At 34.9% G+C, this 24818-nt stretch overlaps 1 protein-coding gene across 1 annotated transcript in view; it reads right to left on the reverse strand.

The window, feature by feature from the left end:
* blo (bloated) overlaps positions 1 to 24818 on the reverse strand; it is a 70216-nt gene that overhangs the window by 12756 nt on the left and 32642 nt on the right. The window contains exons 4-6 of the mRNA XM_090116407.1: positions 1096 to 3833; positions 693 to 829; positions 176 to 331 (exon numbers count right to left, since the gene is read on the reverse strand). Of these exons, the coding sequence (XP_089972533.1) occupies positions 176 to 331; positions 693 to 829; positions 1096 to 3833 (3031 nt within the window). The remainder of the gene's footprint in view (positions 1 to 175; positions 332 to 692; positions 830 to 1095; positions 3834 to 24818) is intronic.

Here is a 24818-nt window from a genome sequence, read left to right on the forward strand (position 1 = left end):
GTACTGAAAATTATCTGTTTATTATTTTCAGTTAATGCAAAAAGTAAATAGATGAGCTTTGAAATTTCGGCAGTAGTGACTATGTTTATTAATTTTAGGTTTAAAATTTCGGCATGATATATTTTTATTTATTTCATTTTTCTCCTTTCTACGATAAATACTATCATTCCCTTACCTTTCATCAAGATCTGAATCTTTGTAACTTTCATCTCGCCTCCTCTCGCCACGCGGGTATCTCTGGGAGTCCTTCTCCCTAGAGCTCTTGTATTTCCTGTCATCTCTGTGATCTATCTTTCGGACCTCTGAATCACTGGGTTCAGGGTCTGTGTACCTGCGAGGAAAATGCTTATATTTATTTATTACTTAACTAGTTTTTTAGTTTTTCATATGAATTTCCTTCGTACAGGATTTCTTTTTAGATCATTTGTTGTCTATCAACGTAAAAAATTTCATGGATATAAAATTTGTAAGATAATTTTAGATTCTTTATAGACAATGGGTTATTACCTTTACCTAGTTTGTCAAATATGTCTTAGTATATCTTATAGGCACAACATGGATAAAATGCATAGATTTTTTATTTTAATTAATGATTGATATAGAATTCGATACTAAGAAAAATCTACTGTGGCTAGTTGTCTAAATAGCAGCAAATAGCAAATGACTATAATAATTATTGACTTATAACAGACCTTCGGTAATCCGAATCATGTCGGGCAAGATGTTCAGGGCTCTTGAGCACCCGCGTGCGAGTCTTTTCCTGGACTGCTTCCTTCTCTTTCTCTTTCTTGCTCTTCTTAGAAGAGTCGCGAGAGAACAGCTGTTTCACCTACAAGGTAGAGATTATTAATATTCGAATCATATAGGGAAAAAAATAATATCGAAGGCATTAATAAGAAAACATCAACAGAAATTGTTTTACATTTGTATCTAAAAACTTAGATTTTGTGCTATTGCGTTTTAAATTAAGGTATATTTTATTTAAAGGCGTGTTCAATGATTTGTTATTTCGTGTTTACAATATTGTTTGAATATGGTTTTGTATCAGAAAATTACGAAATTCATTTATAATAAAATACCAAGTTTAATAATTACCTTCTCAAGTCCCGAAAGCTTTTTGGCTTTTGGCGGTTTCGCACTAATTTTATCATCATTTTTTGGACTTTTCTCGTATCTTCCCAATTTTGAATCGAAATGCGAATCATCGTCGGGTCTGTCTGGAGCATATCCTTTTCTATCTTCATCTCTATAACCTTTGAATTTGGCCAAATAATCTCCGTTGGCGTAGATTTGTTCGCTTTCATAATTATCTTCAGCGTATTGTCTTTCATTGGCTAGAAATAGTGATGTGTTTCTAACATCGTCATCGCTCCCGTGCCTTCTATGTCTTGTCCTGTGTATATCACCGTTCGAGTTAATTCTGAAGTCATTTTCAATGCCGGAATCCACTAAGCGGCTGTCAAAGTCATATCGGCGAGGGGACATTTGTTCACGGTAGTAATCTCTACTGTCCCCAGAATCGTGACGTCGTACGCTATTGTAGCCTTTGAAATCCCTATCCTTGTTTTTAACTCGACGCAATGAGTTATGGAAGCTCTCTTGTTTTGGATTATATCTCAAATTAGCATATTCATCTTCTCGCTCTTGCGCAATCTCCGGGTTCGAGGAGTAATGCCCCTTCCTTTTACCGAACCCATCGTCTTTCACCTTATACTTGTGACCAGAATGCAAAAGTTCATGACTAGAATTAAAGTTTTTTTTGACTTTATACTTCTTTTCTTTATACTCATCTGGTGACACGGGTTTTCCGGGATTCGATTCTAAGCTAGGCGGCTCATATTCTGGTTCAGGCGGAAATATTTTCCGTTCATCTTTAAATCTTGGTGGTCTTTCTAAGCTGTCAATAAATTCGCGTCTATCAACTTCTCCTTTAGGCGCTTTATGAAACGACCTCGTTTCTGTGTTGTATTTTATTTTGTGACTGTCCGTATCATCGTATTTGTATTCTTCAGTAACGTTACTTTCAAATCCATCTCTCTCGAGCGTACGGCGGTAATATTTTACCGTATCATTTACATACTTCTCCGTTTGTTTCATCCGCTTTTCAGCTTCGTAAATAGGATCAGTTTCAGCAAGAAATCGAGATATCGGTTCTTCAGTATTAATAATTCTTTCGCGCTCATATCTTCGTGCATTCAATCGTGATTCAAGCAATTGTCTTCTGTGACTTAATTCATTGAAATCTAAGTCTATCTTTGAATCTGGTTCAAATGTCTTCTTCTTAGTATCCATACCGTCTGCACGGCCCCTAAAACTCTCAATTGGATCACGTAAAATATCTTTTTCATTGGCATAAGTTGGTTCTAAATCTTCGAAATTCATTAATTTGTATTCTCTGAACCTTGGTCTAATGGGAGATTCTTTTACATTAAATCCGTCTATGCTGTCAAAATTATTTTCATTCTTATATTCGAAGTCATGTATGCGGTCACTCGAATACTTGTGTCTTTCTTCATATCCTAAACCTTCATCTTCATCAGAGAAGTGTCCATACTTATCACGAGATGGTGAGAATTTTTTGTGTAAAGGTTGTTTGATGGTGGTACGAAAATCATCATGGTCTTTAATAACCTGCGCATAAACGACACCTTTGTCATTCATTTTGTTAACTGGCGTTGGAACTCTTTCTGGACTTGTTGTTCTTACAAATAATTTCGGGTCGGGACTAGTGCTTGGTTTAGTGTAGGAAAATGGTTGATTAATATTACTACCGTGAGAATGAGAAATTAAATGTGATTTAGGCGGAGGCGAGTGTTGGTCTTCTTTCAATATTCTCACCATATGATCAACAGTATGTCCCCTTGTGAGCGGTGGTTTATCTGGGGGTTGTTGGCTGCTATGTATCATATCCTTGGTACCATATACGTTCTCTTCTATCTTCCTTATGCTGTCTTTAATTTTATCTTTAACTTCAGGTGTTTCTTTTGCTTTTTCGTCTAAATCGTTAGTGAGGTTAGTCTTTTTAATTTCGATTTTACGTTTAGGTGTTTCAGTTATGGGTGGCGATGGTTCTTTATCAGTTTCGCTAGACTTTCCTCTTTTAGATCGCGAAGGTGCTTTAGGTTCTTGATTATCTGAAGCTTTAAACCTCGGAGGCTTTTCTATAGGATTAACTTTTTTGTAATCTGTAATAGAATGTTTCTCCGTATCGGAATTAATGCTGTCTTTTTCAGACTGTTGTTGCTTTTGAAATACTTCTAAAGGCGATACTTTTTTGAAATAATCTTCCCTCGGTGAACTTTCTATTATAGGAGAAAGTTGAGTCTTTTTATTTCTTAAAGATTTCAGGAACTCTTCGGTTTCACTGCCTGATCTTTTACGTATAGGTTTTGTTTTTGTCAGGTTTGTGTTTGATTTTAAATCGGATACGTCACTCTTACTTCGTTTGACAACAACTACCGGTTTCGTTGTTACAATGACTGGGGATTCGGGACTTTTTGTTCGCTGGGCTCTTCTGAAAAGCGTCGACAGAGAAGTGCGTTCTCTTCGTTTCTTGGGAGTTACATCACTAGTGGATCTTCCCAGTGGTGTTTTAAATACTCCGTCGGGGGATGCGTCGTCACTATTCCTCCTAGATCTGTCTTCTTTGAACTTTCTTCTATGTGGTAGGGAGAAGAACTTTTCTGGTGGATGATCAGCCGTGCAAGTGACGCTTTGTGCCTGTGCTATAACCTTATTGGCTTCTTCTATCAACTCTTGTTCTGATAAATGCGTGAATGGTTCTTTTCGTATGCTTGGCTGGGATTCAGAGGGTCCCCGCTCTCGCGGTTTACCTGTAAAGATATATAATGTTACAATGATTATAATGAACACGGGAGAGAAAAATTTTGCGTCCGATATAGTTTTTCAGGGAATATTCTTTTTGATGTGTAACTACTAACTTAAAATGATTATAATTTTATAAATATTTAAGAGGGTGATACAGCTACTTTATTTAAGTTTTTGAGGCACATTTCTAGGCCTTAATAATTTATTGCATTGGTAAGCGCTTTATATTTAATAGTGTGTCCTGGATTATATGCTCGGTGGATACAAGAAATATTTCTGAGCAGAACACATAAAAATATACCGGCCGAATTGATAACCTCCTCCTTTTTTGAAGTCGGTTAAAAACAAATGTAATATCCCCATCTAAACCATAATTGAAAACTTTGTATCTAACATAATACATAATATACATAGGAAAGTTTTGGTAGTATGTATGTATTTTTATTGAACGTATTAACTAATTAAGAAATTGTTATAATACATGTTATCTATGTTATAGCATTATTATTTTAATGTTATACTGTTAAATAAATATTAATTTAAGCTGTTAAAGGTAAATTATGTTAATTTAAGAAAGTCCCTAGGTATTTTTTTATTAATAAAAATATGCAAATTAATAATATATGGCGATACTATTATTAAAATCTTGCAATAAGTCGTTGCAAGCTCGATTAAAATTTTTATTTTGGTTCGTTTTTACATGACTCATTTTCAATTTGAATACCTACAGAAATAAATAAATCTACGCATTAACTAAACTTTATTATAGAAGGAAGATTAATTTTATTGTTCGTGGTTTAGTTTTAAATCAAAACATTGTCGACCAATTTTAAATACTTTCCGATTAAAAATCTACATTATTCAACAAACGAGCGAAGAAGGGACAAGCATCTAGTCGTATACATCGAAAAATAACATAACAATACAGTACCTACACAGTAAAAAGTACTACAGTCGTTAAGTTTACATTTTTAGATTTAAGTTTTTTTTAAGCTATTGCATAGCTTCTATCGCGGGCCTTGAGCGCGGGGACCGAATCGAGAAATTCCGTAACGAAAAAACCTCACGCTCCCCACTCCGACGGGCTCGGAGGTGTGGCTTAAAGGCATGCTATGCAATAGCTTTACCGCGGCAGTCCCCGAGTGCCACACGTCTTTTTTTTTTTATTCTGTTGAATGTAGTGGTACAAGAAAAATGTTTTCTTTCTTCCAAGTAATCTACAAATATTTTATACAAAACACCTTATTGCTACGCAGCAAACAACCTGCTAGGAAAATAAGGTAAGACGTTTATAATAAGAGCAAAAGAAAAGTAGGTATAAAACAGCAATAAAATTAATAAACATGTACCTAGTTCATTCTTAAAAAACAAGATGGCGCCGTATGTCTTCTGAATCGCGCTATCCTTTAGTTTTCTTTGAATGGTATAAGAAAATGGCGCTTAATCATATACAAGTGATGGGGCGATAGCTCTCAGGCAGCATCACTCTTCTGTCCTCGACCTCGAAAGTCTTCGAGAAACTACTGTTGCTGCACATTACGCCCCACCTTCAGCCACGCGACGAACAGTTCGGCTTCCGCGCCGAACACTCCACCACTTTGCAAGTGACGAGAGTACTGCACCACCTCGCTACCGCCTACAACAAGCGAGAACAATCGGTTGCAGTATTCCTCGATATGGAGAAAGCGTTCGACCGCGTATGGCACACCGGACTCATCTACAAGCTGTCCACGTCTACTACTCCGCGTCGAGTAGTTAAGACTGTGGCCACCTTCCTGCAAGACAGGCGTTTTCAAGTGGCGGTTGAAGATGCTTTGTCCACAGAGCGCCCCATCCGAGCCGGTGTGCCCCAGGGAAGCTGCCTGTCGCCCGTCTGCTATAGCAGATACACGGACGACATCCCAGTCGCTGGCGGAGCCATTTTAGCGTTATATGCTGACGACGCTGCGTTTATTACCACCTCGCTGAACGCCAAGCACGCATCGGTAAAGATGCAGCGAGCACTGGATGCGCTTCCCTCATGGCTGGAGGACTGGAGACTCAAGGTCAACGTGGGGAAAACTCAGGCGATTTCCATCGGGCGGGCGCGCCTTTTGCCGCCCCCGGTGTCTCTCATGGGCGAGAATGTCGAATGGTCACCGACGGCCAAGTACCTTGGTGTGACCATTGACAAGACACTCTCGATGCGGCCCCATGTGAAAAACGTGGTCGCCCAGACACGCGCCGTGCGGAATATACTCCGCCCCATGCTGGCGTCTCACCTGCCTCTCCGTACGAAGCTGTGTATATACAAGGCGTACGTTCGCACGCGTCTTACCTATGCGGCCCCTGCGTGGTTCGCACTGACCAACGAGACGGACCGCAAGTCTCTGCGAGCGCAGCAGTCGCTAGCGCTCCGCACCATCTCCGGAGCACCACGCTTCGTACGGAATCAGGTCATCTCCAGGGACCTGCGCATGGAGAGCCTGGACGACTTCGTTCGCCGCCTGAGTTCCTCTATGTTCGCGCGCGCCGACGGAGCGCGATCCCAGCACTTGCATGGCATCGCGCCATACCATCGACGACCGCCGGACATAAGAGGCCTACCACGTGACCTAATCTCCTAGGACACGACCGCTTCCTCGCCGCTGGCTGACGGGCGCTCACCGGCACCCTGTCGGCGAGCTCGACCTCGCTGAGCGGCGGGTGAAGCACACTCGGACATTCTCCCCTGCAGCAGCTCGCAGATCGCCCGCGAAACCGCGGGCTGGATCGCACTGCAGCAGGATACCTCCCGGACATGACACCTTGGACCATCCGGTCCCACCCAGTGCCCCGCCTGTAGTTGCAGGCGGCGTTGCCACCACTGAAAGGGGCCATCGCCCCGAACAGTTACCCCGAAGCCTGTGAAGGCTTGCGTGGAAGACCCGAGTAGTAGTCATATACAAGTTACAACACTTCACAAATTAAACATTATATTTATTTTTGAAAGGGACTTAACAACTGTTAGTGTTAATCCCATAATATTAGAAGAAGATTAGAAGATAATAAAGTATAAACACAAAACGTCGCAGTAAGAAAATAAAGTGACAACAGCTGTTATAGGATAAAATCGGTATAAAAATTAAACTTATTTGATCATTAGAACACAGACAGACGGACATTAATATAAAATATAAGTTAATAAAATTACAAATAAATTAAATTGATATCAGGATTCAGGTTTCATTCATAATTCCACATATAAATAAACGCACCAATACAACTCAACTATACGAACTTCGATTAACATTGTTACCTAACATTAAAAACCCGGACAAAGCCAGGTCAAACCTCTAATATACAAGTACAATATTAATATAATAATGATTCAAGAAACACATTTATCAAGATGTCAAAACAGAGTTTTTGCGACGTATATTATGTTGTGTTATACCGCCATTTTGTTTTTGTCCAACGCTGTCCAACGATTTAGACATTTGTTTTGTGTCGTATTTAATTACGTCATTATGTAAAATGATGTTGCATATTTTAATGAAAACATTGTTTTGTTTTTAACCGTCTTCCCTAAAAGGATCGTAGTTTGAATATACACCGCCCCCTAACGGACAAAAGTTACTACGATTTTTTATATTTTAATAGATCGATTTAAATTGATTTTGTTATTGAAATGAAAATATAAAGGCTTCATTTCTCCAAAGGCATGACAAACATTACCAACTGTATACCTACACATTACATTATAATCAAATTATAATGGAAAAAGCTCCATACAAACTTTGAATTCTTTGAACAATTGCGAAGAGGTATGTAGTAGCTATTAGAATATTTAATATGGTAATAATTCCAAGAACAATGTACCTATAGTTTTACCGGAGTAAGAATTTTCATAAGTATTTTTCAAGACGTGAAGTTTCGTGAAAATATTGTCCAGTTTTTGCCTCTCTATTAACACGTCTGTGTTAATTAAAATAAGTAAATTTGCAAGTACGAAAACATCAATGTTAAATACATAATTATAAAAACCGGCCAAGTGCGAGTCGGGCTCGCGCACAAAGGGTTCCGTAGCAGCAAATATAATAAATTACAGTTAAATCAACCTATCTCAAAAACTATAAGAGATACTTTGATCAAACCAAAAATCGTTGAAAGAGTTAATTAGCATGCATCACCTCTATTTTTTTTAGAATTTTATACCCCGTAGTTATAAAAATAGAGGGGGGGGGACATACTTTTTACGACTTTGAGAGCTGATATCTCAAAAACCGTTCACTTTAAGAAAAATGTTTTTTAGAAAACTTTATATCATTTTAAAAGACCTTTCCATTGATACCCCACACGGGTATGTACATCGAAAAAAAAAATTTCATCCCTCAGTTACATGTATGGGGGGCCCCACCCCCAATTCTTTTTTTTACTATTTAGTGTCATATTTTTGTAGCGGTTCATACAACACATATTCCCATCAAATTTCATCACTGTAGTACTTATAGTTTCCGAGTAAATCGGCTGTGACAGACGGACAGACGGACAGACGGACAGACGGACATGACGAAACTATAAGGGTTCCGTTTTTGCCATTTTGGCTACGGAACCCTAAAAACGAATCGAAACAAAAACATAGTGAAGATTAATGTAATCAAATGCTATTTAAGACTTTTTATAACAAGTTCGGGCAATTGTATTAAAAAAACTCAGTCAATCATTACTTATAATTAACATGGTATTAATATTTATTTTACCTACGTTAAGTAACAGTCCGATATTGTAAGTTACAACTTTTTATAATATAGCTGTGCTTCGCGGTTTCACCCGCATTGCTCCGCTCCTGTAGGTCTTAGCGTGATGACATATAACCTATAGTCTTCCTCGATAAATGGGCTATCTAACACCGATATAATTTTTCAAATCGGACCAGTAGTTCCTGAGATTAGCGCGTTCAAACAAACATTCAGCTTTATAAAATTAGTATAGATTCGCACAAAGTATAAAGAAGTTTTAAATTATGTAATGAGATTTGATCGAGATGGTAAATGAGCTTTAAAAGCAGACTGTTTGAATAAAAAAAATATTTGCTTTTCCAATGTATTCTGTATTTCATTTTTTTTAATTCTGGAGCTATAAGACCAGTGCAGATAGCTTTTGAAAAAGAAAAGAGTTACTATGATAAATATATTACGGTCATCGGCAAATTTGTATGTAATCAAAAGGTGAACAACTTTTATAAATCAAGAGGGGAAAAATATTTTTTCACGAAATTTGGTGAGTCCTTAATTTTTAGTTCCTTTCAGCCGTACAAATAAAAACTTGATTATTCAAACCTTATGCAATGCATAGATATGATAAGAATAAATAAAGAATAAGGATGTCATAATTTCTTACAAATAAATTTGGAATAACGTCGATGTATCTATGCTCACGCTATGCAATGGGCGCGAAGCGGCAACGTCGCAATTCATTCACAAAATAATGAAAAACATTGAAATTGTCTACGGTTAAGCCTTGGTGCTGTCATTTTGCTGACGCTCGTTTGACTTCGTCAAATTTGTTGTGAAGTTTCATCATAGTTACGATGTTCTGTTTATTTATTTTTTAAATATTTATTGGAAATAATTTAAATATATCATTAAATATGCAAGCAAATGATAGATAACGCTATCCAATATCTGGAGAACAGAAGATAAACCCACCTTGAGATAGAGAGTTGCCAAATAACTGGTACTCAAAACATACAACTCCAGAGATTTATATTTTCAAGGAAAGTGTTATATTATTGTGATAAGTTTAGAAATAAGTTTTATGTATGTATGGTTTGGCGCATGTTGTAAATAAATAAATCATTATAAATATCAAAAGGGTTTTTCATAATTTCGTATATTTTGACATTTCATACAAAATTTTCCATTTCAATAGGTACGTAATGAAATTATTATTTTGCTCAACTTTTTCTACTTCTCGTATCGTCTCATTGCTATTATCTCAAATTTAGATTGAAAATTGCTTCTAAAACTTGTAAAACACAGCACAATGTACTAAAAGATATGTTATACTCGGTTATGTCAGACTTATACTAGGGTGGTAGCCGTAATAAGGACGGAATAGCATTAGTATGAATACTTATTACGAAGTTATACTAGGTTACATTTATTTCGTGTTTATTTGTATGATTTTCCCTTATTCTTAGTTTATTCTTTGCATAAAATGTTATAACTCGTTTATTTGTACGGCTGTTTAGGTTTTCATGTTTGTTGTTAAATAATTAACAACGCAGAACGCTATCTGCACTAGTCTATACCACTTGCATTTTCCTTTTAAAACTTACGTATGTGTTATTTCCAGGCTACAAGCGAATTGTAAATTGAACCTAAACAAAAATAATACTAAACGATTTTATCTTATACCGGTAATCCCCAGGAGAAGCGTAATGTCATCATATTATTTTTAGGTTTCCAAGAAATATACCTTAAAACGTTGATGTTTTTCTGTCATAACATTAGAATCGAATTGTTTTATTCCAACTTTGAAAAAAGGATATTTATTGAGTGTAAATGTAATATGTAAGTATGAAACTGAACACAGGAACTGGGACACGGGCCTCCTATGATGGCATAGGAGGCCCGTGTCCTAGCAGTAGGAACATCTATACTAATATTGTAAAGCTGAAGAGTTTGTTTCTTTGTTGGTTTGAACGCGCTAATCTCGGGAACTACTGGTCCGATTTGAAAAATTCTTTCGGTGTTAGATAGCCCATTTATCGAGGAAGGTTATAGCCTATAGGCTATATATTATCATCACGGTAAGACCAACAGGAGCGGAGCAATGCGGGTGAAACCGCGCGGCACAGCTAGTAATATATTATATACTAGCGACCCGCCCCGGCTTCGCACGGGTGCAATGCTGATACTAAATACACTACAGAAAAACTTTAACGTTGTATATAGCGGCCCGGCCGGCCGGCCGGTATCGCCGCAAACGGTACGCCCCGCAATTTTTAAATCTGTAATATCTTCGAAAATATTCACTTAAATCATACGGTGTAAAGGGCCATATAGATCTATATTAAATGAACAATGTATTCAAGGTATTTAATTGGTTAAGGATTGGTTAAGGTGCTGTATTGGTTAAAATCGCTTCGAAAATTAGCCATTATTTGTCGTAAAAAGTAAATGACAAAAAAAAGTTATTGTGGGTTATCCATAAGAGATAGACATATGCCATCGCGGACTTTTCTGTAGACCTTTTCAATGTGTACAATACTTAGTACATTATTTTGATAAAACTCGTAGGGTTCAGCCTGCGTTTGCAATGTAAGCGGATAAAATGTAATTATTTACGACATCACATTAGAAACCTCAAAAATAACAGTACTTCTCCACTATTTAATGGATGTTATTATACATATAAACCTTCCTCTTGAATCACTCTATCTATTAAAAAAACCGCATCAAAATCCGTTGCGTAGTTTCAAAGATTTAAGCGTACAAAGGGACATAGGGACATAGGGACATAGGGAAATAGGGACAGAGAATGCGACTTTGTTTTATACTATGTAGTGATATATGGACTGATGATGATGATGTTGGACACAGCAGAAATACGAACAAGAAGATGAATAATATAATAAATAAACCTCGATTTTCTACCGACAGTTCAAAAATAAAAATTAATCATATATCGAGAACTTTTTGAAGTTACTTCAAAATGAGGTAACACATAAAAAAACCCATATCTTTAGATATATCCCGGGGTAAACGACCGGCTGTACATATCCCGAGATATGACTTCATATTTATTCTCTTATTTGGTCATATTGGCATTGAGTCATATCTAGTTGTAACCTGCGACTCATAAAGAGAGCCTTTTATAATCTTTTAACCCGACTGCGAATAAAAAGGTATTTTTTAATATATTCCATAGCACATATTTTTATGAGGGCTTAAAATCACGGTGGCCAAGTGCAGGTTGGCTTTCGAATGTACTCTGTAAATATAAATACTTATCGCATTCTTATCGACCACTATTTTTTATTTTTATTAGATTTTTAAATAATATCTAAGTATTATTTTCTGTCTAGCCCGAGAGGTAACGTTAAATTCTAATTATTTCCTATTATTTATATAATACTAGCTTTCCGCCCGCGACTTCGCCCGCGCAGTCAAAGAAAAACCCGCATAGTTCCCGTTCCCGTGGGTTTTCCGGGATTGCGTCATTCTCCCGGGATAAAAAGTAGCCTATGTCCTTTCTCGGGTATCAAAATATCTCCATACCAAATTTCATGAAAATTGGTTCAGTAGTTTAGGCGTGATTGAGTAACAGACAGACAGAGTTACTTTCGCATTTATAATATTAGTATGGATTATGATCCCTAAAGGTAATTACGTTTATATTAGCCTATTAAAGCAAAATGACCTTACAAGTTATAAGTAACATAATAATTTCAAAAAATGTATGCGTGTACTAGAGTACACACGTAAGAAGTGAAACTTCTTTATGATCTTAAAAATGTCACGAGTACGGCGTACACGCGTACGGCGTAACGCAAAAATGTCACGCGTACGGCGTAACGCAAAAATATTACACTAAATTTTTGTCCAACCCCGATAAAGAAGTTTCACTTCAATAACGACTACAAAATTCCCCATTATCACCTGTACAAACAAACAGACTTGTCAATTGGTGACGTCACAAGCTATTTATATCTGTGCGACAAAGAAATATTTAACCTTAAACCACAAATAATATAATACATATTATGTACTTAAACTTAATGTACCTGTATGTACCTGTATGTACGTGTATGTAATGCTAAATTCTGTTTTACTATTTACCAGCCTGCAAGTATTATTTTCCGACAAAATAGTATATGACCTTTACCAAGGTTTCATCTATGTATAAAAATATTTTATTATATACTAGCGGTCCGCCCCGGCTTCGCCCGTGGTACATATTTACGTTTTCTCTACATAAAAACCATCCTCGTACTTCAAGGAATATACTTAATAAAAAAAGAATTATCGAAATCGGTTCAGCCATTCTCGAGTTATGCGCTTACCAACACATTTTGCGATTCATTTTTATTGTATAAGAGAAGTACTATATAGGTTAATTAAACTAATACCTATAGCATAGTTAAACTGCGTTTCTTTCCTATTTACTAAGGATCCTCTATTTTAACACGATTTTACCTGTATGTGTGTATGTTTATATGCAACACACTCGATTTTAACGGACAGATTTGATTCAACTTTGTATACAAGTATTGGTGACAATAATTTCATGAACTTGACGCATGTTTTTCATTATTTTAAACTACGTATTTTATTTATTTATTTACTCTTTATTGTACAACAATCTTATAAAGTAAATATTACGTATGTATATACTATATTATAATAATTGTTCAAATAAATTATATTTTTTACTAGATAACACGACTTGTCCTGTCATAATGTATAGTGGTCAATAATTTTCATAAATGCTATTAAAATTATTTGTAAGGTTTAAAATCAATGCGCTAAGACAGGATGTCTGTCTGGCTAGCTAGTAAAAACCAGACCAAAAAATAACATAGTGTTTAAATATACATATTTAAATAAGCTATTTCATCGACATTTTGTTAAGATTACCTCGTTCAGCGGATATATGAATTCATCTATGTATAGTGAACAACAAAATTCAATCCTTGATAATTGCTCTAACTGTTAACAAATTATATTTGTAAATTAATTACGTCAGCTACTGTATTTCTTGGCGCGATTTTTGGCGGATTTTGGATTCGGTTTAATTTATATTTTAGTTTATTTGAAGTAAGACGGTAAAACAGCGGTTGAATTTGTATAAATCTATACTAATACTAATATAAATTATTAATTAATAATATTATAAAGCTGAAGAGTTAGTTTGTTTGTTTGAACGCACTAATCTCGGGAACTACTGGTCCGATTTGAAAAATTCTTTCGATGTTAGATAGCCCAATTATCGAGGAAAGTTAAAAGGCTATCATCCGAAACCGCAGGGCAGCTAGTAATAAATAAAATTAATGTAATTGGTTCAACAATCAGCATAGGTACCTACAATATGCTACCATATATTACATACTAGATTTCCGCCCGCGGCTTCGCCCGCGTTTGCAAAGGAAAACCCGCATAGTTCCCGTTCCCGTGGGATTTCCGGGTTAAAAACTATCCTGTGTGTTAATCCAAGTTACCCTCTATATGTGTGCTAAATTTCATTGTAATCAGTTCAGTAGTTTTTACGTGAAAGAGTAACAAACATCCATACATCCATACATCCTTACAAACTTTCGCCTTTATAATATATAGACTAAATTAGACTAAATAGACTATTACTACTATAAAATATTAAACCGCTATATCCATATTTACATACATTGTTTTGATGAAATCATCATAACATCATAACATACAAAATATTGCCATTATTCCATGACTTTGCAACCCACCTACGATTGAAAGATACCTTATTAATATAGTGTTAATATAAGCGATTTATCTCAATCGTCTTACTCATTGCTTCCTCATGTATAACAAATAACAATACCAAACAGAAGGCTCTAATTGGCCGCCAAAGCCTTGACAGCTTCCGTTCAAAGATTATCTTCAATTTGGGTGCAAAGTTATATGGGTTTAGAAAAACATGTAAATAGATGATCTAACTGGAGATTGAGAGGTTAGGTTTAAGAGTTATAATTATGAATTTATTTGTAGTTTTAACGTCTTGATAGACTTGGAAGATTCATCTGTATTTCTTCCTAATTGATACATATATAGCTCAATTTTATCTGTAACTCATTAAAAATAGGGAGGCGAAGACTAATTTACTGCTATGAAGTATATAGCATTTTTTTATTATATTTTCTTCAAAAGGCTGCGTACAATTTCATTAGGCGATAACTGACGAAAACAGAAGCGCAATCGGTTCTATTATTATTTCCAAGAAGGCTTTATTTATTATTTATAATTTATTTATTAATCGAAATTTAAAAAAAAAATTAAATCTAACAAATTAAGATTTCAAGTGCATTATAAACGTTTCTTTTCACAATTTCATCATCATCATCATCATCATCATCATCATCATCATCAGCCCATATAATATGTTCTCACTGCTGGGACACGGGCCTCCTATGAGGGTACAGGCCATAATCCACCACGCTGGCCAAGTGCGCGTTGGCGGATGACACATATCGTCGAACTTTTGATTCTTCGACATGTCGGTTTCCTCACGATGTTTTCCTTCACCGTTCGAGCAGTGGTGAGAGCTTAATAATTTTCCGCTCACCTGTGATAAACTGACAAACATAATGTTTAGACAATTTACACATCTATTACATGTATTTACAACAAAATACTATGATTACAAAGCTCACGAAACGAACCAAGTTATAAAACATGTTTCAATTAAGTTGCAAGTAATTTGGCTTGATTGAAATGTACCCACGTGCCCTTGATTGAGTATAGTACGAGAGCGAGAGGTCATATTTACTAAATCATGTGTGTTTATAAACAGATGTTCATTGATTCGCATACCTACACAGAGCTTGAAGTACATAAAATTTTAATAATTTATTTTGTGGCAAAAGCACACCGGAACCTACAGGCTATATAATTCTGTTGAAGATACATAGGTATAATATGACCATAGAGTAGTTTCTGTGAATATGACTATCCAAAAAAAAATAAGGTCCAGAAATTTTCAATCAAATTTAAATTATGTTTATCGAAAATTCATATTCTATTTGAGATCGAAAACGAAACAAGGCAGCGTGTAAAAACTAGTATGAAATCCTCATTTTAACATAACGTTCACAATGTGGATGGAATGTTCATATTTCTTAAGATGTGTTAGACTAATTGCAAATAAATTGCACTTAATTATTATTACAGTTAAGTTTTTCTCATTCATCAGTTTTTATAAGTATTTTATAAGATTTTACAACTAGGAAGAAGAGATAAAATATACTTATAGTCAATTACTTTACATGTAATAAATGTGTGTATTGTCGTTTACAACCAGTTCCTTGGTAGAATGGTTAGCGCAAGAGCAAAGACTAGCGAAAAATCTTATCATAATATAGTAAATTAAAACATAACCATCGCCAAAACTATAAACATTTAATATTTAAAAATTCAAACAATTAAAAAACATCCAAAGATTGTAATAACAAAAACAAAACACTCAATAAACATGCTCATCTTTTTTACTTATGCGTTTAAGCTTAACAACGAAATAAGCAACCACCTCTCACACTACTGTCAACTCAAGTTACCACCTACACGTTTTTTGTACATTCATTGATATTTCGGCTGATGAATTTAACGGTATGTAAATATTATATTAGTTACTCACCTTCGGATGGAGTTAATGGCTGCAGTCATGGGCGAATATATTATATTTATTTTAGTGAAATATACATAATATTATATTTAACTAGCGGTCCGCCCCGGCTTCGCCCGTGGTACATGTTTACGTTTTCTCTACATAAAAACCATCCTCGTACTTCAAGGAATATAATAAGAAAAGAATTATCGAAATCGGTTCAGCCGTTCTCGAGTTATGCGCTTACCAACACATTTTGCGATTCATTTTTATATATAAAGAAGATTTACCATTAGTAAGCTTCTGAGTGCCTCAGGGTTAAAGATAAGTTTAAGCAGGAAAGCACGAGGGTTTCAGACTAGTCGGGAGTGCTAGATTTTAATTTTTTGACGTGACGTCTTATAATTCTATAGAGCCGGCTGCACGCACGAAAAAACATGACTCATGCGGCGTTACCTTGCTCTGAGGCGTTCCATGTAAGGCTTGAAGTGCAAGCGAGAGCGCGGAACGAGCGACAAAGAAGCACAATCGGACGTTGTCACGTTCAACTATCGTCAGTAAACCGACTTTACAGACAACCAATTGCACGCCTCATAAGCGAAGCGTTGAGGTGGGTACTACTGTCACTTCGCGCAAAACATCTGATTTTTCAAACTTAAAATGTCTTTATGTATCATAGATTGCACTTGTAAGATAATACATACACACACATATTAAGAAAAAACACTATTTTTAACGTTCATGATATTTTTGATGTCATTTTTGTTATTTAAACTAGTTAAAAAACAGTTTAAAAAAGTTCTGTCTTGGACGTCCGTGTGTCTGTATGTGCGGATCCTTTTTCTTGTTAACACGATAGCGACCGAAATACTTTACTAATCGAGTCTTTTTTTTTCTCTTACGCTTGAGTATGCTCAGGAATAGAACCCTTTCATTTTTCAGGGTCTGATTCGATGTGGTTTAATTGTTATTAAATAAACAAAAATAATAATTAATAAATATTTATTAAAAAAAAAATTATGAGGCGTGCACTTTTGGATTTTCCAAATTAAGTATTATTTTATTTTATTTTTTATCATGTGTAAGGTAATGGCCCTAAATTCTGACCCGTGGACACAGGATATGTAATATAGCGGTACTACAATTCCCATAGAAGAAGATAACATTGTCATGATTAAATTGAACAGACATAACATTTATCAATCTGGTAGATATTTTTTTCATGGCAGAGTAAAGGTATATGGATATTATCATTACAATTAGATTATTATTTATTTTCTCACGTCCTAAACTATTGTCTATGACCTTCAACTGTTTTTAATATAAATGATAGAGGATTTTTGTCCGTAACACAATCACTAGGAAACAATCGAACCAATTGCTGTGAAGTAGTTTATACAAGTGAAGTCCCGTGTCCCCGTAGTGGGGTAGGGGGCAGATGCATTATTCATACATCTGTTTCACTGATCGATTTTTCTTTAGGGACAAGTAGGTGATCAGCCTTCTGTGTCCTGCCAGACCGAGACATTTTTTTTTTTCGTCTCCACCGGGAATCGAACCCAGGACCCCTCGGTTCTACGCTCACGCGTCAACCACTGTACCGAGGAGGCGGTCACCAAGTAGAAGTAGTTTATAATAGAAATAATTCATTCGGGTTTCTTTGTAAATGAAAATCTAAACTTAATATTGAAATTAAGCAATCGTACAGCTAGACACACCCGTATAAATTGAATGTAGAAATAGTTTCTCTTATTTTAAATTGATCTTAAACGAAAAAGTACGTGACATTTTACTGTATAAAACAGGTACAAAGTCAGTTTGATATTTCAAATGAGAAGGAAGTGAAGCAAAACAAAGCTCGTAAAATCTATACTAATAATATAATAAAGCTTGTTTGAACGCGCTAATCTCAGGAACTACTGGTCCGATTTGAAAAATTCTTTCAGTGTTAGATAGCCCATTTATCGAGGAAGGCTATAGGCTATATATCATCACGCTAAAAGCAACAGGAGCGAAGCAATGCGGGTAAAACCGCGGAGCACAGCTAGAAATAGATATGAGTTTATAAATAGAGTTATCTATTCGGATTACTTATTCCGACGACTTGTAAAAACCGAAAACTCTGCTTATGTCATCAATGTAAGTACCGAATCCGCATTCAAATGCGAATTTAATGATAAATAGAGTTTTATTAGATCGGATAAACATTTAAATAACGGAGACTTGGCACGTTGTGTGGAAATTTGATTCGTTTTTAATTGCACCTTGGGTAAATATTAAATACTGTTAGGCGTGGCACGTGGCATAGAAACCTTGTTTTGTAAAAAAAATGGTGGATATTTCGGTATAAGGCTTATAAGCTTATAAATGTTTTAGTTAAGTTATTAATCTGGAATTTGCATAAACATAAACCCCTAAGAATGATAAAAAAAAATAACATTTCAACTTGAATATTTATAACCTAAAAATAAATCACACAGCTGACTGTGATATGGAATAATTTCTGAATTGAACTTTCAGTACATTTATACATCCTTTGTTTTTTCTGCCTATAAACACAGACATCGTCTTGAACAATAGCATGAAACACTACTTAATAAATAAAAGTCAATCAAACCGAGCACTAAATTTATCCCGTGCTTTCGAAAGAGTCGACCATAAAAGTATTACTTGAACAGGTCAATGTCGATCCTTTATTGGTCCGCAGCGAATATATCGTCATCGAATACCTTTTTAAGGCATGCCTGAGATGCGTCAGATTGAAATCAACCGCCCCCACACACAAAGACGTGTGGACCGCCGCAGGGTAATGCTCTTGGACCACTTCTATTAAACTTATTCATTCACGATGCGTCCTTTCATTATTAAAATTTTAACATTTTAAAATAACACGTATTGCGTAATTTAAATTAGATTTATTTTACATTTATCTGGGTTACGCTTGATTAGTGATTAAAGGTTTTAGATACTACGGTTTTTAAATTATAGTTACGCAAGGTTGCTAACATGATTATAATGCATTTAGGAGATACATTTTATAAATAGATAGAGAATTTAAATATTTATAAAATTGAATATTGATTGTATATTAATTATAACATCCTAAAAACAGTCATGTTTATTACAGTACTCCAAAACTAATAATGCGCATGCAAATCTTCGCTAATTGTCGCATTTCCAAAATGTATTTCATTTGACTAAACAAATTTTACTAAATTATGCATGGAGAAAATGCATTTAACCACTCTATATACGGAGAAAATGCATTTAACCACTCTATATACATATCGTCTTCGGGCGCTCCGGGAATATGACAGTTACCGAACAGTGACGAAGATTTCTATGCGCATTATCACTTTTGGAGTACTGTACATATTTTACTTGTAGTGGGATTAAAACTCACCTCTGTCTCAAAGGTCAAGGTTAATAACAAATGTGATAGAGAAGATGAATAAAGATTTTGTATCTATTTCTGTACAAAAAGAATTAAATATATTTATAACTTTAATAGTTATAAAAACGCTTAATTAACATTAAACTCAGATATACGAAAACAAAGAGAACTCAGATATACGAAACCTATTACGAGGAATATTGGTATGTATGTATAACACAAAGACCGCAGCCTACAAGTTTTATTATTATAGAAATAAGAAAATATTTCATTATAAGAGGATTAACATAAAAAGAAACTGATTAATTAGACTACCTTATTGGTCAAGTTGTTATTAGATTGAAGCGTCATTATCGTGGGTTGGATTCTTAGAAAAAATCTAAACATAATATCTTTTGTATTTTGTAGATACGATTTTATTATTAAGTTTAAGGTTAATTGTAATGTTCAATCACTTTAGAACTAATCTATATACTAATATTATAAAGCTGAAGAGTTTGTTTGAACGCGCTAATCTCAGGAACTACTGGTCCGGTTTGAAAAATTATTTCTGTGTAAGCCCATTTATCGAGGAAGGCTATGACCAATAGAAGCGGAGCAATGTGAGTAAAACCGCGGGGCACAGCTAGTAAAAGATAAAAACGCTAGCTACATAACTTTTCCTTTTAGCTTTTACAAATTCGTATTACAATGCAAATAAGTCGAATGTATGTTTCATCGTGATATATGCAGTGGAACGCGAATGATAAGAAAATGTTAAACACAGTCTTAACCTAGTTTGAAACAAATTTATCTTTTCCTTCAATGGTCAGCTACCACGACAAGTTTATCTTAGATTTAAATAACTTTTTCATTCATAGTTAAAAAGGTTTATTAAACACTAGTGGTCCGCCCCGGCTTCGCCCGTGGTACATATTTCGCAATAAAAAGTAGCCTATGTCCTTTCTCGGGTATCAAAATATCTCCATACCAAATTTCATACAAATTGGTTCAGTAGTTTAGGCGTGATTGAGTAACAGACAGACAGACAGAGTTACTTTCGCATTTATAATATTAGTACGGATTAATAAAAATAAAAAAAAAACTCGTATTTATGGTCAAGATTCGTTGAGCAACAATTGATCATCATGCTGAGAACTGTTGCCAACAACAAATAAATATTTCAAGACATTTTTCACATACGGCACGATCTGATCCTATACTAAGCTTTCGCTTGTTGGAAACCAAATGGCTGATAAACATACATATATAATTTTAGATAAATACTTATACATATAGATAATTAACACCCAGACACAGAGCAAACATCAATGTTCATCACACAAATATTTGCCCTGGGCGAGAATCGAACCCACAACCTCTGGCTTGAAAGGCCAGATCACTACCAATCAACCAGATAGCATTACAATTTTCATTGATAACTTTAAATATACAGGAAGAACTACGAGAATTTTTAGAATAACAAGAGAGAAGCCGGGTCAACAAGCTAGTATATCTACAGATATAGATACAGCCAAACTTAAGAAACAATTTCACAAGACTATCACTCGTACGGTTGCTAAACGTATTTACTGAGATGTAGTAAATTGTCGAGCCGTTCTTATGTAATGGTGTTGCAAAAAGTATCGATAGCGGATTATGTTTAATTTGCGAATTGGAATGTCTATAGGCTGTTTATTATTTAAATTTAAATAGTGAAGCGAATGGTTTTAGTTTTACTATTATTAATTAGGTAGTTACGAACTTACGAACATTATCTATACTAATATTATAAAGAGGAAAGGTTTGTATGTATGTATGGTTTTCACGCATAAACTACTGGACCGATTTTGATAAAATTTGGCACAGATAATCTTTAGACCTTGAGAAAGAATATAGGCTACCTTTTATTGCGAAATATGTACCACGGGCGAAGCCGGGGCGGACCGCTAGTTCTTAGTATAAGTCTTCAGAGGTTTCAAGAATTATTTATTCATCCCATAAAAAGTTGTTTTTACCACAGAATAGAAAATAAGCCTTTGTGTTTTTCCAAGACAAGGAAATATATACTACGATATAATATTATAAAGCTGAAGAGTTTGTTTGTTTGTTTGAAGGCGCTAATCTCAGGAACTACTGGTCCGATTTGAAAAATTCTTTCGGTGTTAGAAAGCTTTTTATCGAGGAAGGCTATAGGCTATATATCATCACGCTTAGACCAGCAGGAGAGGAGCAATGCGGGTGAAACCGCGGGAACAGCTAGTACTACGATAAATCTTCCATACTCGTCTATTTTACGTTGAAACATAAATCGCAGGATTTTCATAAATGTGTAATCATGACTTTAAGCAGAGTCTTTATCTATCACTAAGTTACACTAAAAACTGTTTAGCCATTTTCGTCACAGCTCTGCCAGACTTTCACAATTGTAGGAAGTTTCAGTGATAACGAGCAGTTATAATGTGATACCTAATTTGGTCAAATGGTTGAAATTATCGCAAACTGAATCAGGTTTTGTCCAGCCATTTAGGGTTCTGTGGTTGGATCAAAAAACAAAGGTAAACTAAAAATATATTCTATGTAACTTATTTTAAATACTGTTACTTAGTTATTTAAGTTTATACAAACGAATTTTGAACAATTCAATCTATCCTGTTTGTAATATTGGTGTAGACTGTAGATATATCGAAAACATCTAAATATTGACAAAAACTCAACTCCAAATAATAAGTTTCCATCGTAGATAGTTCTAAATTATTTTTAGGGCTGATTTTTCAATCCTTGGTTAATACTTATTCGTCGAATAACGTATTAAACTACCATTTCAAAAATGTATTCTTTGCCCGTCTTTGACAGTTTACGGGTGACATTTTAATATTATCGTGTAATACTTTATTGGGTGGATAAGTTTTAACTATGGATTGAAAAATCGGCATATCACACACATAAAATATATTTATAACAAGCTTTCCGCCCGCGGCTTCGCCCGCTTTGTTTAAAACATAATAAATTATATACTAAAACCTTCCTCTTGAATCACTCTATCTATAAAAAAAAAACGCATCAAAATCCGTTGCGTAGTTTTAAAGATTTAAGCATACATAGGGACAGAGAAAGCGACTTTGTTTTATACTATGTAGTGATACCTAACCTAATTGCGAAAAATAGACATTATTAGCTATAAAAATATCTTCTCTATCTCTGAAACAATTTAATTAGGTACTAACAAATATATTTTAACATGCCGACACACGCTTGGCCGTTTTTTATGGCTACTGTCGGCAACATTGCGGCACGTATCCGATAAAGCCGTAAAAAATCACATTGGACTATCAGTGAGATCATTATGAACGGTAACTGAGAAGGAATGTCTCGTTGCTATACTAAATGTGGAAATCGCATCATTATTTGGTCAGCGGTTTTGTGGTAAAATGTATGCGAGTAAAATCGATAACATCAAAATATGTTAATGGATTGTTTTAATTAAATAATTCAGTTACTTGTGTACAGATAATTATACAGACAGACAGGTTTTCTTCTTTGTTATAAATGCGAAAGTTTTATTATACTAACTATAGTTTTCCGCCCGCATCTTCGCTCGCGTTCTAAAAGGAGATCACGCATAAAAAAGCTCGATTTTGAAACATTCTTCATTGGTGTCGCTCCTGTTAGTCTTATCGTGTTGATTTACGCCTTCCTCGATAAATGGGCTGTGTAACACCGAAAGAATTTTTCAAATTGGACCAGTAGTTCCTGAGCTTAGCACCTTCAAACGAACAAACCCTTTAGCTACAATATTATAGTAAAAATAATATTACCTATAGACAAAGCGGATTTAAAACGCTATCTTTTCATTATTTACCGACATTTCAAATATTTTATATCAAACGTGGTCACGGGCAAATTATCAAATGGTCTTTTAAATCTTTATTTTTACAATTCGTGAAATCAAACAATAAAATGAATATAATTCTCGTATATTTTTCGAGTTTAAAGTCAGATTTTCAGTTCGTTCATGCGAAACTAATAACCGTATAGCTAGTAACCTTGACTTCTCAGGAATCTGTCGTTATATAACCTTTTTAGTGTCCTATGATTTTATCTACATAGATATACTAATATTATAAAGCTGAAGAATATGTTTGTTTGAACCATCGAGATATATTACTAGAGGGGTTATTCCAAACAAAAACATTGCGCGCGGCCGATGTGGTGGGGTACGTGTGGAACGAGCGAGGCGTGGCTTCAAGTTCAAAGATTAAGCAATGCGTGCAGATGCGACACATTGTGCAATCTGTTTACTCGGTACTATCTGGTTCTGGTGGTACTGATACTAGGGAATTAATAAAACGAGGATTTTATATTAAACTATGTATTTTAATTTCCTTTAAATAATATCAATTTATTAAGCTTTTGTCGTTTTGTGTAGTAATCAATAGTTTTATCAGTTTTTGCTTCATGATGTAATTTAAATGGATACGATGATTCAATGTTGATGGCGTTTACGTATAAGAAACTCACATTTTGAAAAATCTCACGCGAGATTCGAGGATGGGGGAGGGGTTGAATAAATTCTCACGACATCTCACCAGGGGGGGAGGGAGGTGCAGAAAATTTTAAAAAACACCTCACGTAATTTATGGACGCCCCCTTACTCGATCACAATTTTTGTAACTTTACTATAAACGGAACTACATTTAAAAATATACTTTATTTATTGAGTTATAAGGTTGCTTCCATTCTGTTTATTTACATTCTCAAAAACATCAATCGCTGCAGAGGTGGCTTGCGACAAAGGCGGCTTGTGTCAAAGGCCTCGGCGATATCATTTAAGAACATAATATTATGTACTTTAGGCAAACTTGTTATAAGATCTATTTTACTTTCTTATTAGTCCATTTGACAAGGATATTGGGTAAGATACCTATTGGAATAATTTTATTATTATGTATGTACTTATTAAATCCGCGAATAAAAAAAATTTTTAGTCGTGAATATAGAAATTGGGTCGCATTTTTTTAATCCGCGAATAGTGAAAACACGAATAAAGGAAGCGCGATTAAGGAACTTTTACTGTATTAGTTTCTGTGAATGTTGTGTTTATTTGTAATTGTTGTGCATAATAATTTATAAATCCTATTGGAACAACTATTGATTAGGCTTTTTTTAATAAATAAAAATAGGTAAATAAATAAATATTACTTAATATAACCTACCGTTTTACTTTGCGTAGTCGGGTAAAAGTATAAATATTTAGGTACTACACCACGGTAATCTTTCCTAGTAGATATTGTATATA

This window comes from Colias eurytheme, chromosome 25 (genome assembly GCF_061535395.1).
Source record: "Colias eurytheme isolate Ceu_HAF_F1 chromosome 25, ilColEury1 Martin Lab GWU primary, whole genome shotgun sequence".
Taxonomy (NCBI): domain Eukaryota; kingdom Metazoa; phylum Arthropoda; class Insecta; order Lepidoptera; family Pieridae; genus Colias; species Colias eurytheme.